Source organism: Stegodyphus dumicola, chromosome 9 (assembly GCF_044657685.1).
Source record: "Stegodyphus dumicola isolate Sdum_Otavi_A_Nest chromosome 9, ASM4465768v1".
Classification (NCBI taxonomy): Eukaryota; Metazoa; Arthropoda; class Arachnida; order Araneae; family Eresidae; genus Stegodyphus; species Stegodyphus dumicola.
The window spans coordinates 129,607,275-129,626,556 of record NC_140776.1 but is presented as its reverse complement, the minus strand read 5'-3'; the positions used below and the strand labels follow the sequence as shown (position 1 = coordinate 129,626,556).

The 19,282-nt window shown below is 31.9% G+C and overlaps 1 protein-coding gene across 2 annotated transcripts in view; it reads right to left on the bottom strand.

Annotated features, from left to right (window-relative positions):
* The window catches only part of LOC118197467 (dnaJ homolog subfamily B member 1-like), a 45,753-nt gene extending 35,267 nt beyond the window's left edge, over nt 1-10,486 (bottom strand). For both annotated transcript variants that reach the window (XM_035368976.2, XM_035368977.2), the window contains exons 1-3: nt 10,291-10,486; nt 6,492-6,664; nt 4,474-4,619 (exon numbers count right to left, since the gene is read on the bottom strand). In XM_035368976.2, the coding sequence (XP_035224867.2) occupies nt 4,474-4,619; nt 6,492-6,640 (295 nt within the window). In that variant the 5' untranslated portion in view covers nt 6,641-6,664; nt 10,291-10,486. The remainder of the gene's footprint in view (nt 1-4,473; nt 4,620-6,491; nt 6,665-10,290) is intronic.
* Nucleotides 10,487-19,282: the final 8,796 nt, after the last annotated feature.

Genomic DNA, 19,282 nt, shown 5'->3' with positions numbered 1-19,282 from the left:
AAATGTAAGAACATTATATATATTATATTACATTATTTCTAAATAATTAAATCGATTATAGTGAAGCCCACTATGTGAAAAAAAAAAAACGACAATGGAACGATAAGTATGCCGTTTATGGATTTACCTGCACAACCGAAAAAGATGGCATGCAATGACCGCAATGCATTTTGTGTTTCAAGATATTTTCAAATATCAATCACAAACCATCAAAGTTATTAGAGCATTTCAACAATGTGCATGGTGGCGAAAAAGCGCATAGCATGAACAGCTTGAAGTCAAAGAAGGCTCGGTTTGATACCAGTGGAACTATCCTAAAATTGTGCGGACCAGCAATTCAAAAACCTTTATTAGAAGAGTCATATCAAGTGGCATATTTATGTGAAAAAAAAAGAAACCTCACACGATCGCTGAAGAGTTGATTAAACCTTCTGCTTTATTATTATTATTGCTAAAACAGTTTTAGATTCGGAAGCACATAAAAAAATCCAACAGATTCCATTATCGAATGATATTATACGATCGCGAATACAAAATCTCAGTGAAGATATTTTAATACAAGTAATTGAAGACATAAAAATCAGTCCACTAAAAATAAGTATGCAACTGGATGAGTCAACTGATGTTGATAATTTTAGCCAACTTTTGGTATTTGTCAGGTATGTGAAGGAAAACGAGGTGATAGAAGAATTTCTATTTTGTGAGCCACTAGAGGTGAATACGAGAGGAATTGATATTTTCAATCGCATCAAAGACTTTTTTACCAAATATCAATTACCAATGAATGTGATTGGCTCAATATGCACTGATGGAGCCCCAGCAATGTTAGGCAAAAATTCAGGATTTTTTTCACACATGAAAAGAGAATTACCGGAAGTTATAATAACGCATTGCATGTTGCATCGTCATGCACTTGCGTCAAAAGCATTGTCAGAAAGTTTAAAACAACATCTAACTACAGCAGTAAATGTAGTAAAATACATCCGACGGCGAGCGCTTAATCATCGCATTTTTCGTGCATTTTGCGAAGAAATCGGTGCTGATCATACCGTGCTCCTATATCACACCAAAATACAATGGTTATCTAAGGGTCGCATGCTTAACAGAGTTTTTGAATTGCGTGAGGAAATTATTCAATTACTGACAAGTCAAAATTGTTATTTAGTGAAAGATTTTGAGAGTAATGATGCAATGCTGAGGCTGGCCTGCGTAACAGACATATTTAGCCATTTAAATGAATTGAATTTATCAATGCAAGGATTTGGTATAAATATAATAATATCTAGTGAAAAATTATCTTCATTTATTGCAAAATTAGAAATTTGGATACGTCGAGCAGAAAAGGGTAATTTTGCAAACTTTCCCTTGCTTGATTCTGTTATTGCGAAAAAAGAAAAGAATACAATACATTTGAGACGACATTACCCGACATTGTAATACATTTGAGACGATTGAGAGAATCATTCAATGGATATTTTTCTACCGGAAATATTACCAAAACTCAGAGATGGAAACTGGATCCATTTCTATTTGACTTAAATTTGATGGATGATAGTGATCTGAAAAAAGATCAACTTATTGAAATGCAAGCAAGTGGACATGTTCAAATGGAATTCGAACAATTAGAATTGTAACATATCTGGTGTTCACAGTTACAACATTATCCAGAATTGGCGAACAGAGCATTGCATTTACTCTTACCCTTTGCTACCACCTACTTGTGCAAAATGGGATTTTCATCGCTTTTGCATATAAAATCTAAAGCAAGAAATCGCTTAAATGCAAGTGGTGACTTACACGTATGTCTTTCAAAAAAGGAACCTCGCTTCGCCAGTATAATAATGAACAAACAACAGACTAGTCATTAATAAAAATAATATTGTTTTGTATTTATATAAAATGTACAATGTTTTTCAATAAACAATAAGTTTTGCAAAAAAATTTATTTTTCTAGACTAAAAAAATTAAAACACATTTTTCAATAGGGTGCAGGAGATATATTTTCAGATTCAATGGGGTGCGACTCGCTAGAAAGGTTTAGAAACACTGGTGTACATGGACACCAAGTTTGTGCAGATCTTTGACTTAATATTTTGGTTTTGTGTAGTAGGCATCTTGAAATTGTGCCTTGCTGGTAAATCACCAAAAATTGCCAATTTTTATTAAAGGGCATCCTTAAATAGATTTTTACCTTATTTTCTTATACAAGCAGTCAGTGTCCTGAAACTGCTTCACCCACTGTTATCTGTTATCCATATAGTGGTTCTTTACCAAACTTCGTACAAAAATGTCTTTGAACGACAATAAACAATGATGCTTTGGCACATTCCAAAACATAGTATACTTTCTCTTGCATGGATGACACCATTTTGATTATCAGTACTTCTAGTGGCGTTATCATCATAACCAAAACATCATATTTTACTTAGAAATGAAAGAAAATTAAGAATAAATGCTACAGTCAAAGGATCAAACGAAAAAAAATAGGGCCTTTGTACAAAACAAACCAGGAGGGGACATACAGCTGATAAGTGCAAAGATTGTTAAGACAAACAGGCCTGTGAGTAGAACATTTTGACCAACACCATTCTTCCTCGTAGAACAATAAACGCTTTTTAGACTTATTTCCGTTTTATCAAATGTTTTCGGTAGTTATGCATTACCCCTTTGACAATGAAAGTTGGCTACAATTGAATCATGAAAGATGATGCATATGCGACCAAAGTTGTACCAATAGGTACCCAATTCTGAGTCACACTTCTATCAGCAACCCTTATAATAAAACATTCATCAATCTTTCTGCACAAACTACCTAACAACTAAAATTGTGAAAATAACTGACTGTCTTTGTAAAAAAGCTTGCCAGTTTTTATTATTTTGTTAAGCTAGCTAATTTTAAAGAAAGTTCTGTTTAGAATGTTACAAGAAGGAACTTTCCGCAGATTTTTGTCCAAATCTATTGTTGCTCTCAGCCATATCCAGCTATTCATTTCCTCATTTAACAGATGTTAATTATGTTCAACCAGCACTAAATGAAGTAGACTGCAGTCACAGATGTGATTCATTTCACAGCCTTCAATTTTTTCAAAATGCAAGATAGGGGGAAAAAAAAACAGCAAAAGCAACAGTTAATTTATATCCTTGTTCGTGGCTCATAGCGAATGAATTGCATTACATCAAATGAAAGCACAGATATTATGAATGTATCATGATGTCACATTTATCCATGATTGACGATGATAAATTGCAATGCCTGGCAACAGTTTCACAGACTACGCCTGGCAATAGACTATGCATAAGTACCAAATTACTTTGTTAACAAAGTTTGTGAATTTAATTATGACTATATTATTTTTGCAACTTAATATATTATGTCAATAAAAGCATGTTTTAAGTTTTAATCATCTTGGAAAATAATAATTCAACATAGATTATGCCTGGGCTAGACAGACTCTAACAAAAGAAAATTATTAAATGTTGTATTAGTGCCGATGAATCTAATCAGAACTACATTTTATAAATTTTACAAAGCTTTTATGTTAACAGGGTGCCACTTAGTGCCAAATATAAACATTGGAGCAAAATCTAACTAGATGAAACAGCTTCATGAAAAGAACTATTTTTTTACATAATGAATATAATAAATGTAATGCTTGATGTGTGCAATGCGAAATTTGTGTGATACAAATATTGCTGTGCACATGTGGAGAATGAAACTTTTATTCTCCCCACATACAAGCAATATGTTTTCATTAAAAAAAAATATCAGAGAATTACAGAAATTTGGCATCAGGCATAAATCTGAAGAAGATTGACTACCTGCATTTCAACACAGAAGCAACTAAAATTTTATGGCAGAAAACTGACGTTTATTATTCTTTCCACTTGTTTGCAACATCATTGCTGGTACAGTTTAAACAGGCTACCACATACCACGCTTTGACGCACATATCGCAGCTGGCACCCTTTAACAGAAAGCACCCCATTTTACTAATAGATCTACAAATTGGACTCAAATGAATTATTGTTAAAGAAAACTGTATATTAAGAAATCAAACTTGACTGGAGACTGGTGATAGTCACTTAACTCAGGGATAGTAAAAAACATGTTACTTCAGCAGTCTTGCCATAATTAATTAATTTTAGTCAGCAGTCTTGCCATAATTAATTAATCAGGTAATAAAATGTAAATTTATTTCTTTGTAAAAGAACAATGGATTACACGCACTGCTACAAATATGAAGCAGTTACATTTTAAGCCTATACTCAGATTCTATGTTAATGTCTCTAAAGTGCTCTACAATTTTATTATACTATTCTGAGCTTTAAGACAGTTATAGCTAAATTGTTTACTAAATTACTTTACATGGGACACTAGTCTTTTTATACAACACATTTAAGCAATAAAAAGTAATATATTTATATTAACATACCATAACCACATAAATAAGCATAAAAATTTTTAAATTTTACCCTTAAAAGCTTCAACTGCTCCAGGTGCTTTGTTTTTGTCAGGATGAAATTGAAGTGCTAATTTTTTATACTGTCTACGAAGATCAGATTCATTGGCATCTTTTGTAACTCCTAATATTTCATAATAATCTTTACACTTGCGTATTCTAAAAACACAAAAAAAAAAAAAAATCTTTTACTGCATTCTTAAAAATGTTTTAATTTAATAAAATTTATAAATAATTATTTTAAATTAAAAAAAATTATTATTCCATGAAGTAGGAAGGTCATCTGCAAAAAAATGCATGAAAGTTATTTTATCTGATTTTATCACTTAGCCCAAAAAAAAAAAAAAAAAAAAAAAAAAATCGAAGAAAATGTCACTTGTATTACTTATGCCCAAATCTCATTTGTATAAATCCTGAGGATGGATTTACAAATTGCTGCATACAAGTGGAGAATGAAACTATTGTTCTACCCTGTACACAATTATTTGACTGTGAAAGAAATGTCTTCTTAGGAGGAGGAAAGAAGAAAGCGTTATCCTAGTTCTTTGACCCGAGAAATTTTTGCAAAAGGGGAGAAGATTCAAAGTTTTAATTTAAAATTATCACTCTGATAAAGCAGCAGCAAGTTATAGCATATCTGTTTTCAATGACAATATCATATGTTAATTTAAAAACATTTTAACAAAGAGCAGCATACAAAAGACAATATCTAAAATCAAGAAGAATCAAGTGAACCTAAGAGATTAAAAAAAAAAAAAGTATGAAAGAAGGTGCTCCAGGAAGACAGTTCCTTGATGATTTTATAGAAAGGGATTCCTCATCCAAACTATCTCTACTCTTTCTCTTTCTCATCATATACAAATTATAACATTCACTCCCCTCTGTACAGTATTATAAAACAGAGATTAAATTCTTAAAGGGATTCCTCATTCAAACCATACCATCTCTACTCTTTCTCTTCACTTACCACTTATACCATTCACTCCTCACTGTACAGTATTCTAAAATTAAATAAGTTTTTTTTTTTTTTTTCCCTGTATCTGGATTTTTATATCTACTGTATCTAATGGTTTCCACTAATAGCTAAAATTAATACCTATTTATTGTCCAAGATCAAATTAATGCATTTCACATTAATTGTTACGGGGAAAATAGTTTTAGTTTATGAACTTTTCAGATGATAAACAACCTTCATGAATAAACAGAATTTGCAAACTGAGGTTTCACTATATATAATTTGGTTTAAGAAAATTCTTCTTTCGTTTTTAAGCATTTGGCATTAAAGACATTGAGGCTAATCTTTGGAATATGGTAACAGGTAGTTTGGCGACATTTTGGTAAGGCGATAAAGGTTACTAGCTAGGACTTTAGCAAGTGTACATAGATAAAGTCAAGAGTGTGCGCAATGCCATTTTTGTGCAATTCTGGGATGTTTTTTTAAGTGAAAATAGGTCGACGCATACATGGATGCTGTGAATCTGCAATTCTTAAAAACGCGGCAAGCAGTTTGCGATTCTGCACTTTCTCCTAATTTTGCACCTAATCTTCGTCGTGATTAAGCACTTTTGTTCCATAAAAATTCTAACATAAACGTAATTCGGCTAGCAGATTGTTGGAAAAAAATGTTGAGTCAAAAAAAAAAAAAAAAAAACCTTTATTTCGTGAAACAAAATGGCGTCTAAACAAAAACTAGCAGGTTGCTGTAGCAGGGTTGGTCGCCAAATTATCGCCATGTTACCATAATCCAAAGATTAACCGACATTGATTTTGACATTAAAGATTAGATTTTAGAAAAATTGTAATACTATAGATAATGGATAACAAACATATTTGCTTCACTTAATTGAAATTTTAGTGAAAAATTAAAATTGTTATTTCTAATACATGACTTTAAGCTAAATTAATGAGAAAATTTGGCTACTTCCAATAACTTCAAGCCTTTAAGTGCACAAAAAAGAAAGTGTACTCTTAAATTAAATGACTTGAAAATAAGTGATATGCTAAAGCAGCACACATCAAATTTCTACTTACTGCTCAACTGCTAGAAGTTGCTCTTCTGTATACTTGATAGTTTCTTCTGCAGCCGTACCATTGGAAGTTTTGCTAGATTCCTCCACATTAGTCTCTGACCTACGTTTCCGAAGTGGAGGAGTTCTGGGGATATCACTTCGAGCAGGCATGATATGAATACAGAATTTCTTAAACTAAAATTTGAATAATAATTGTGTTTTAATACAGAAAATAAAAAAATCAATTTATTGATTTTTTGGGGAAGGGGCAATACAAACAATTGATTTCATTGAATTAATCTCAAATACATAACAAATACTTCAGTCTAACATTAAATAAATAAATAAATAAATATGAATTTTCAAAATCTTTGCTAATGCAGTGAACATATCAGCATTACACATTAACTAAGAATTAGCATGAATGGACAATATCAAGGTTAAAAAAAATTAGTATAACTAGAGGTTGATATGATATGATAATGTCTAGATAAACAGTAGAGAAAGATTTTAAATACAAAATACTTAAATACTTGTTGCATGGTTTTTATTTAGAAAACTTATTGAACTACATACATGTATAGCGGTTCCAAGTACCAGTTTTATTTTCCTAGCAACAGTGGAAATAAATTCCGAAATATTTCTCTCTTAACAAAGAATCTTATTAATGTCAATATGATAACAGTTTATTGATACCTGCATTTTTAATTCAAAAATTTTGATGGAATATAGAAATAGAGCATATAGCTGTTAAAATGGAATAATTCATTTGAAAATGTTTTCTAGCATAAAAACAATTTTTTCTTCTTTCTTTAATTTCATATGGTAGAACCGGATTTCATTATTCTTTACCAGACTTACTGATTTGCCTGACTAATGTCTACAAAATAATGTTTTACATTGAAGATGCTATTCTAAAATGTATCACATAAGAAAATGCTATCTCTAAGATTATCATCCCCAAGATAGGCCACATGGAGCTCCAGAGTTAGACAATATCTAGGCAAGTAGAATGTTGCAATACTAAAGAAAATCTTACGATTTCTAGATTAGACTGCCATCAATCTTTATTTACATCAGTATTTTCTGATTACTTGTACCTCCAATAAAAATTCATCGAAAATTACTCATGAGGCAATGCTGTGTGTTGCAAAAATAGTTATATGACAATTCAGGAAGTTGTTAAAAAAGAACAGCAGGAATGCACATAACCCCAATTCAAGTAAGCACATAAACTCTGTATTACAGTCTAGTCAAAATAGATATGTGTTATATATATATATATATTTGTTATATTTGATATGTGTTATATATATATCTATTTCGACTACTAGACTGCAATGCAGAGCTTGTACAGTTCCCCCCTTTTTTTAAGTGAAATACGTCCCTGCGTACATAGGCAGAAAAACAGTGCAATTACTGAAGCATTTCCTCAAAAATAATTGTTTTATTCCCACTGCTTCTTGTATTTTTTATTGCTTGCTTGTGTTGAATGAAAAGACAGTGACAGTGCATTTTTACTCTGTATCAGATACAAGAAAGTCTGGAACAACAAAAGGATGAAGAGAAGTAGGATCAAGGTGGTGGAGGAGAATATTTCACTTAGCCGCCATCAGTCGGCGAAGAAGAATGTAATGAGTGGAAGCATTTTTTTTTATTTTGACCAATTGCTTTTTTATGGAATTCTTGGTGTGACATCATTTCTCTAGAAAGTCACCAATGAGCTTGCAACTTTTCATTGGAAGCATGGTTAATTACAAGATACCCTTATGTCTCTGCTTGAAGACAAACAGGAATTCAGAGAGATCATCTCTATTGTAGTAAAACATTTTAAGCTTTTGCAACATAGGAGGGTTTCTGACACATAAACATCAGCACATTGTATTTATTATAAAAAATACAAAGTCCTCATTACAAATAAACTTTCTTATTATGTACACTTCTTCTTAAGATAAGATTTTTATTTAGTTTATTTATAATGAGATAATAATTTTAGATATTATTAGACACTTATTTTTGCTAACATTAGACTTATTTTTAGATAAGGTATTTTTGCTTTATTTGTACATACTTATGTAAAATACATAGTAATGATTTATTACCAAAGACCAAGTTGTTTTCAATATAAATATTTGGAACTTTTCTGTTATACAAATGTAATGCTTTTAACATCCTGAGAAAGAAAAGCCAAACACAATGAGAACCAACAATTAGCACCATTTGATGTCTATGTATGTATGTAAACAAGAGTAATTAAACACACATACATATTATTACAATATTATTACACATACATATTATTACATTATACAAAAATGTTTGGCAAGTACATAATGGGAAAAGTATAAAATATTTTAAAGATAATTTTTTTACATTATATGGTTTTGATCTAATATTTCTCATGTTCAAAAACTATGAAAAACTTATTACATAATATGGAAATATCGGCAGCTTCAAATATAATTCAGTTTGCATTAACACACCCCATGACATAAAGACTCATTAAAAAAAAAAAACACTCGGAAGTCAAATTATAAAGTGATAATTGTATCAGTATACACTGTTAAAACTATTCTTTAATGCAAGAGTAAGATAAAAACATGAGCATGCAGGTTTCCGAAATCCTTTGCCAAAAATAAAATAACCAAATCTAATAAATATTTCTATAAATTCTCCAATTTCTCATTCTTGGAAAATATTAAATCATGAAGACAAAATGCATCATTTGTGAAATAAAACAACATAACAAACAAATTTTGCTAAAATCTAATTTACTGATGTGAAGTTATTTTAAAAACTTCATTCTCAATAAATCTGAATTTTTTTGTTTTGTTTGTATATATACTTTGAGTGCTGTCTATATTCTTTAAACTTTTTCAATGCTAAAATGGTGAATGATGGACATTAAATATTAATTAATGTTATTATTAACACAATGCAACATAACTTCCAAAGCAAATTAATTCCTGTTCCGATTTACTTACTGCATTTAATAACAAAAATTTTAATTAAACATTAATTAACATTATTAACACAATGCACCATAACTTCCAAAGCAAATTACTTCCTGTTCCGATATTACTTACTGTATTTAATAACAAAAAATTAAATTAAGATATGATAATGTTTGATACAGATTCCAGAAATTAATAAAGAAAATATTTTGGTGAAATTCCTAATTAGGTCATTTTTTTTAATTTGTGTATATTATCAGATAAAATAAAATGCATAATTCTTACTATGCTTTATTTTACTTATTTTCCCTTCAGTCTCTTAAAATGCATTTTAAATCAATATGTTAAAGATACACAAATTAAAAACAATGCGAAAAATGTAAATAGAAGGTAGCAATATAAAATAAACAACTCTCAAAATCCCTTTTTCTCCCTGTAGTATTTTGAAAGTAGCAATTAAAAATGACTAATATAGAAGATAAAGTTCAATATTTAATTGTAAGTCATTATGGTAATAGAAGTTATACATTGAAATTCAGAAAAAGTACTAAATGTCACAAATATATAACATGATAACTTTTAGATATGCTGAAAACATGAGTTCTGAATTTGCATAAAAAATATTAACTCCTTAAGGAATCATTTCTCTATTAAAGAAACTTTGGTTTTAGTCAACTTAAATTTGAAATGTATTTGCGTCTAAGACAAATGTGTAAATATTTACATTAGTTTCAAGGAAGACCACAAAAAATACTAGACAAGAAACACGATAACACAAAGAATCTCACACAAATTTCCTCCATAAACCGAAAATAATGAACGAAACATACTTCACAAATTATACCAATAAAAGAAAGTTATACTCACATAATTTAAAATGCACTACTCTTTCAATCAATATTACCTCACATCTTTTCCTTCTGATTTAATCCCAGTAACGATTACGATACGTATTTGAAGAAAACTATAGGGGACAAGGAAAAATTTACTAAGAAATATTAAAATAAGCCATTAATCATTCCTACTCAAGAACACCGATGATGTTTTCTGCTCGACATAGACGATGCCCTGCAATATTATTCGAAAATATAATATACAAACATATATTATATTTCTTGATCTAAATTCATTATAACATAAAAAAATTCAACATTTAATTCAACAATTTTCTTCTTGTAGTTATAATATTAATATTCGTAATTTAAAACTAATAAATGTTCATTGTATATGATCCAAATGATCGAGTGTCTAATAAAGTTCGAGATGGGCGAGTTCTAAACCACAGCTCTCAAAAGCTGAATTATTTTGGTGATTTTTATGTTAATTAGTTAGAAACTGAGCTATTTAACAACGACAAGCATGTTTATGTCTACGGTGAAAGACGCCTAAACCAACTCTTAACTTGAGTAAAGGCCCGTTTACGTAATGGCCTCAAAAACCTACAAATTGGACGTTCAATACAGCTTTTGTATTTTATCCACGTGCAAGCTCTTACGAAAACATTCTCGGGGATCAGCAGTCTTCAAGAGCTTTTTCACAATTAAATGATTCCTTACTGATTACTGCCTAGGAACTCATGGCATAAGACTAGGACATCCAATTTCAGAAGACTCCCGAAAATTATCTGATATTTCCCTAGAAATGTGATATTCCTTTTTAAAAAAGAAAGGATGCCTTGGGGAGCCATGAAAGAATGGTGTGCTGAGGACGTCAGTTTCTATGATCCACGTGTCTTCCAACTGGGAGCTTGCTAACTGAGTATGATTTGAGAATTTATTTTGGGATTCAAGAGCAAAACATTATTCTAGTACAGTCAAATATTATTGGAGGAGTTAGAGCAACAAGAATCAGTATAATGTTCATAAATTTGTAGGATTGGTTTCGAAGATATAGAACCTGCTTCTTCAGCTACAAAAGTGAAAACGACGAAAGAGAAGCCAGTGATAAGGTAAGATGAAACTACTCTCCCAAATGCCAACCGGATTTCTTTGGTGTCTAACGTCTGGTAATATCCACTGAAAAGAGCGAGGGTGGAACGAAAATAGTGGAGATGGGCGTGCTTGACACAAAGGGACTGAGTTGAGGATTTGAACTGGATTAGAATGCGAGGAAGAAACTCAAGCTACTGATACCATCTATTAATGAAAAATGAAAACAACTATGAAATAATTTCCTTAAAAGCTGAGGGTAAAGTCGGGTTGGAAGTGGGATCGTTAACTAGAACTGAAAGATGTTTATGAATATGAAATGCCTCTAGAAAATCTAATTCGACAATGGAAGAGATATTTTTAATCATTTTTGCTCCAGAAAATTGGTAAATATGATTTTCTGTAGGACAAGAGAAGATTTATATGTTTCTTTTTCCCTAACGTATGCCACACGTTCCTTAGCACGAAATTTTAAGGCTCTCTTAATTTCACCAATGTAAATTAAGCCACATCAGCAAGGAATCCTCTATATATCACAGAAGCTCATATCTGGAATGGGGTCCTCAAATATAGAACTGCGAATTTTATTGACAGAAGAGAAAACGACCTGAAAGTTGAATTTCTGTAAAATAAGTGCAATTTTATAGCTAATCGATGAAAAGAAAAGAATCACAACAGATTTCATATAACCTGCTAAAACTAAAAGCTTTTTTTGATGTGTTAAGATGGGAATATTTTTAACCGTTTAGTCAATAAAACTAGGTAAAAAGGCCTGTATCAATAGCCAACTTGGTTCTTGATCAAGAGCCGACATGGAGGAGCAAACTTGAAGTGCACGAAAAACGAAGGAGTAAAATTTAACTTCTGTTTATTCTAATGATATGATTTGAAGTGTGATGGAAGGCAAACAGATAAAGGTTTACTGTAAATAGTAGTACTGAAGTTAGACATGCTGAGTGTGACAAAGATGGCGATGAAAGCAAGAGAACTGGATATCTCAAGTTCAAAAGTCAACTAAGTAGCAGAATCAATGGAATTCATTATTAAAAGGACTTTATTTGACTCATCTCACAGGTATCGTCAGATAGGGTAAAGATATCTTCAGCGGAGCGGAATCACACCCGGAAGTTTAAAATTTCAAATAATTTTGGTTAATAATAATGCATACACATGTCAGCAAAGATAGGAAAAAGAGGGCTTCCAACGGCCAAAACCTCAATTAATTTTAATACTTATTTTGAAAAACAAAATGTGTTTGTTTCAGACAGAGTTAAGTAAAGGAAATTAACTCATCAATTTCGATACAAGAGAAATTAAATTTTTGAAATCTCTTTTATAGATATTAAAGTACATCTTCTACTGGAACACTGGGAAAGAATGATTTTACATCAAGAGCAACCATGATGAAATTTCTAGAGGAAATGCCTTTGACTTTTCCTAGAAACTCCTCCAATAATCTCTATTCGACATATTATTTTAACTCAAACGGTAAAACGTACTGATAACTTTTGCGGACTTAAACAGGTTATGACGGTGTTTGTAAATGTGCAGTCTAAAAAAAGGCACATGTTTTCATAGCCACAGCCAGGGAGTGCAGGGAGGTGCCCTTTCACCCCTCTAAATAAATGTAATTTATTTTTCCCCTCGGATATTAACCAGCAAAAGCTCCAAAAATTTATTCTTAAATCCTTTCAACGCATAAATTCAACGAACCACTGGACCGAGAATCTTTTCCAACCTCACAGTCACGTGATATCGGGATAGTCAAAAATGATTATATAATTTCTTCAGTAACTTTGGACTGGAAGGGAGTTAAGGGAAGCTTTCCTTTGGGAAAAATTAGGAATTATGCCATTTGGGAGTCTCAGATCTCTTTCGGTTAATGAGAAGGGAAGAGGAACTTATTACGTTAATCAGACTCGGCAAATTACTTAGCGTTAAACAGTTATAAGAAACTTATGCTGTAGAGCATAACTCGTTGAATGTACAGAAATGTTTTTGCACATGGAGTTTAAAGATTTTCAATAGACCAGCCAGAAAACAAGAATGCTCATATGCGTCATACAAGTCGCTGATCTAGCCATGAATCACAGTTCTTCAGATTTGTATTTGCACTATGCATGTTTTTGTTTAATTTTGTTTATTCTATCAGCTTTTATATTACTAAATTCAGCACGCTTTGTTTGCGTTTTTCACTTTTCAGTTAGTCAATCTAAAACCAACTTTGCAAATGGACTCGGAGCAGTTTATCGTAATTACTGATTGTTGACAGTGTAAATGATATGATGGACATGAGAAATTTTTGAAGGTAAGTTTTTTAGTGTCTTATTACTACCTGTAACTTTTTTAGCGAATGACAAGGCACTTGCAGATTACTCTCTGCATATACAGCAGGTGTAAGGCAAATAACAACTTGTACTTTTCTTATGATCAGTTAGAATAAATGTCAGTTATTGTCCACGGAGTACAATCAAGAGGGTATTTGCTTTCAGAGTCTCCAAATTCTCTCCTTTTTATGCGAGAGAAAGGCAGAGTCATGAGGAATTTAAGGCCATCTTAAACATGAGCTGAAACTTGGATCTTGTGTCTTAGTCAGTACAGACTCTGTCGTTCGAATTTTTACTAAGCAATCTAAAAATACAAGCATATTTCTTGAGATTAATATTTGAAAACTTCACTAAGTGAGAAAATAGTTGTAGAACTTGGAAGTTATGGAATAAATTTTATAGTCAATACTATTATAATGAGGCTAATGTATATGGGGAGGGATAATGAAGGGTAAAAATGTTTTTCTGGATTTAACGATCGCAACTTCTTGAAATTAAAAGTAAGTAAGAAAAGAAACTAAATATAATAGTACAACAATCCCCTTTCTTTTATTTTCTTCTTCTTTTTTGGTATTACAGCAGTTGTAAAATTTTTTTAATGTATCTATTATTATTATTATCATTAGCAACATATAGAAGAATGTTTTGAAGAATTTTCTTCCAAGTTTCCACCAAAGAAAATTTTAGATACAAACAAGAAAACGCGCATTGAAGCAATATGATTGATTAAATATCAGCATAAAGTATTTTATGTGCTTTAATTACCATAAAAATTATGAAAGCAAAAGAAACACATCGGTGTCAAACAACGATTGAATTTTATCATTCAATAAACTTTATAATCGTATATACAATATGATTAAAAAATATCTGCGATAAAACGTAGAGGCAAATAGACGAATTAAAATAAGCAAGTTTTGTAATGGTATACGTGCTCCAAAATGGGGCTTAGAATTTGTAAATTCAACGCTGTTGGGCAGTAGGTAAAAGCACTGTTGTTGTTAGTTGTACTTTCCATGTAGATTTCTAGTGGTACTCATCTCTGCACGAGCGTGGAGCTTGCTGATATGCATTTTATCTACGGCGCTGTGGATGGAAACGGAGCAACTTCTCAAAAGGAGGTACTTGAAAACTTGTCTTTGTTTGAAGTTGCTCCGTCTTAGCCACAGCTGCATTTACAAAATGTATATCAGCTAATTTGTTGTTCGTGCAAGAATACATACGGCTCAAAATCCTCAGGGAATGATGATTTTCGCCAGCTTTATCTACCGCTCAAAACGGTGGTGTTTCAGCACACACATTCCATCACAAAATCTGCCTACTTTGGGCCCCTCTATTTGCCCTTAGATTTTTTAATCACTTTTTATACTATGTATGTATGTGTATAAAATGAAAATTTAATTTTAATTTCAAACCTTTGAGTTTTAGTGTGGAAGCTCTATGCTTTGAATCTGCATTACACACCAAGCTCTATTTGATTTCAACTAAAATTTAATACATAAAGATTAATTGACAACCTCTTTAAAAAAAACTCTTTGTTAATTAAAAATGTCGAGTTGCAACATACATCTCTGGGACCCGCTGCACTTTACTCAAGGAAAAAATATGAAAAGTTCTCGATAATGTTTTAAAATGCGGTAAATTCTTCCAAACCCTCCTCTGTTAACATAATTAATAGCCATTTTAAATGTCTGCCGAAATTAAAATTTCTGTGTAATTAAAATGTCCATCATTTAAAATTACACGCTGATAAAAACGAAGGGTCAAATCCATCCATTCGGAATTCCGTCATTATTACCAACAACAGGATAACAAAACAGGTTGAATGATTTTTTCTGCCCCTTCCCCCAAAATTGCTAATTACATTAAAAATTCCCAAAACTCTTTATTTTAAATTTTTTCCCGATCTATCTAATGACACTACGATGAAAATTCTGCTCACAATTAAAGCAAGGATATGAAAGAAAATATCAACATTAAAGAATTTTAAAAAAAACTTTTTCGAATTTTGAAACATTTCTTTTATAATAGTGTACAATTATAGCAGGTACCAGAAAAATTTCAAGAAAGTCCGGTTGTTAGAAGAATCAAAAATTGGTTTCAAGATTTGATAAAAAAACGAACAGATGAAAAGTAAAATATAGCTTTAAAAAAATAACATTTAAACATATAAACACATAAATAATCACCTTACAAACAAAGTAACATCAATCGCCTCTATCCAGACAGTGGACTATCGTCAAAAAGTTTTAATTGCCTTTCCTTCCTCCTACTTTGTCAAGCGAAGATTCAGTGTTCTGACTGATCTGCTTAAAAAAATTGAACTATAAAGCACAACCATCCCACTGATATATTTAGCTGTTTCATTGATATGCATTTTTTTACTGCTCTTTTTTAATTATATATTTAAGAATAAAAAATTTGTAAATAAAAGAACATTTAAGCTTCTTCTTTTGGGGGGGGATTAGTCATTTTAATTTTAACAAAAGGAATGCAATTACATTCCAAAGCAAAATTATCAAGTTTAATCAAACAAATTTGGTGTGTAAGTCTATTGAAAAACTTTTTGCTTTTTATAAGTCAGTAACCCCCTTCTCCATACCCTAGTTTACAGGATTTTTGCAAAAGGGAGCACTGAAAAAATTTCCGCTCCTTAGGGGGCGCTCTGCTCAGGTTAAGAATCACTGCTTTAGAAAGACATCCACAAATGCATGGCTTCCCATAAGCAGATAGCCCTTGCGTGCTTTAACGTCATCAAATGAATATTAAAAATATCCAGTCCCTTCAATGCTTCATTAAAATTTTTTATGTTTTTGCATGATTTTTATTCGGGAACCTGTCCACTTTGTAAAATTAAAGTTTGATGCTCTTATTTTATTTTCAGATTTTCAATATTTTCAAGTGATCTACATATCTCTGTTTATTTATGTTTCTAAAACAGTTATTCAGTAACCTAAGTCAGATGGAGCACCGTTTTTATATAAAAATATGGCTAATAATAGTAGCAGACGTATCAACAAAATTATTGCGTTAACTTTAATACATTAATTCCTCCTTTTATGTCAAAGTACTAACAGTTGATTCGAATCTACTATTACTTTATTCTTATGAAAAATTATGTTATCATATCGTATTAATTTCCATTTCTCTATATCAAATTCAATTACTCTAAAATAGAAAATCACCCACCAACAATCTCGAATGAATTAAGGTTCTTTAAAAATAGAAAATCGACCATCGACAGTCTTTTGAATTTGAATAGTTGCTGAAAGTTTTAATGTGTGCATTATCGATCTTTTGCATTTCGAATTCGTCAACCACGGGTTTGATATAAATGTTTTCTGTATCATGTTTATATTACCTTCTGCTAATACTTTATTATGAAAATATCTGAATATGTTACTATGTGTTGGCTACACTAACAAATTTTTAAATGTCATGAAAGTACATCGTAAAGATATGTTTCATGTCAGACTGTTTTGTGATCCGCCAGCTCAAAGCATTGCCATTGAATTGCAAATACCTAGGATTGTAAGTGCAACAACATCTTTTAAATGCTCTAAAATTAAGGAATTTTAGAAAAGATATGTAATAATAATATATCTGGGGTTTTGATAATATCACTAGAGGAGAAAATGTTATTTTCCAATGGCAGTTTATTACCATCTTTTTACTGCTATCTGTGATCTATGTTAAAGATGCCAGATAAAACATTCTGCGAAAAAGTGCAGTGTTCCACGATTTTTATGCTTTCGAAAATTTTGAGAGAAAGATATAAATTTGAGATAATTTTTGATATGGGAAGTAAAGGCTGAACTTAGCAATTTAAGACTACGTTAGAAAGAGAGAAGACGAATTTTTCTTCCACAGACAAAGCATATTCTTATTTCTTTCTCTGAACCATATACCAAGGGTTAAGGACCTCGAACAGAATAAAAATTTGTTTGCCTCAACAGAAACTTATAATCGTTTGGATGATTATTTATATGTTGAATGTATATGGAAAGCTAGTTCAAGAAAGAAAAGTTGAAATAAGTAGGAAGTCCCAGAGAAATTTGATTCAGATAGGATTTAAATTATTGAAGCAGTGTAAGTTAAAAGATGAAAGAAAGTTTCAGGTAACTCATTGGTTTCTATTCACCAAATTGAACAATCTACTTATATATTCGTGTCTATTATTTAATTACTCGTTTATACAATTAGGGCAAAAATTGCGATTATTCGATTACTGCTACCTGCGTAAGGCCCATATCACACGGCGTTTGTTTCACACGTACAACTGTTTCGAGCAATTTTTCTGCCTGGTTTACTACTGAAAGAAAAACATGTGACTTTTTCCTACCTTTAAAAAAAATTGCAAGTTGTTCGCTTTCAACCAATCAGCTATCAGCTTCGAATGCTATCAGCTTGTTTGTAATGAGGAACCAGTGTTCCCTGGGTTAACCGGTTAACGCCCAAAGCAATGTATGGTGATTGGCTGTTGTGAAAAAGCAGAAAAAATGTTCCAAACAGTTGTTCTTCCGAAACAAACCGACGTGTGATAGCAGCCCAAGGAAAGGGAAGTCTTCGTAAAACATCTTCTAAGTTGAAACTGTCATGAATTTATCTCACAAAAATATTTGCGAAAAATCACGAAAATACTCACGCAGTTAGCCGGTTCGCCGCCGTTCGAATTCTTGAGCCAGCCACTTGACCACTGCCGTGCGAATTCCAGTCCAATTTAATTTCCGAATCTAAAGATATTTGCAACCGCTGGCTAAGCTCATCTTGGTTTTCCTCCTATCTTTGTGAAACAGGTTTTTGGACTTCAAAACATTTGTCTAACTCATCAAAACATTAAGCATCAAAAGTAATTAAAAACGATGAGTAAAAGAAAAATCGTTTAATATTAATGTGTTCCTCGAATAAATAAGAGAATGAGGCATTAGACATTAGAAACATCTGATAGTTTTAATTTTAAGTATTCTTGCGTTTTTCTTTTCTGACACCAGTTGTTACGTTATTTTCTTCCTTCACGTTCGTACGGGGTTCGTGTGGATTTGGAGTGAATAACGACGACAGCACTTGATGAAGTATCGAAACACAATTTATTTAGCCAGTACTATTCAGGACAGCTCCAAGATCACGTTACAATCGTCGAAGAACTACTATAAACACGCTTACACAATTAGCGATACAGCCTTCAGGCTATCAGGCTAAAACGGTGGACACAGCTTCACTGAAAAGCGTCAGAGTACAGCTCCCGACTCTGCTCGGTAGTTCTCGGAACTCCACGTACTCTCGAGACTCTCCAGGCTACAACTCGCGATACACTCGAGGACACACAGAGCACGGCTCCCGACTTTTCGGTTGAGTCGTTCCTGGAGCTCAAGACGCTCTCTCGACGATGCACTAACTGCGATAAACTAAGATATTCTTCGATGCACTCGACGACCAATGACTATCAGCTCGCTAGACAAGGCACATACTCGATACTAACTAACTCTCCGCGTACCAGCAGGGTTTATATAGAGTTTAGCTGTTGTTCGAGAACATTCTGGGCTAAACTGGTAAGAATTCGTTCCAGAAGGTTCTCCATCCGTCCATGGCATATCGCCAATTTTG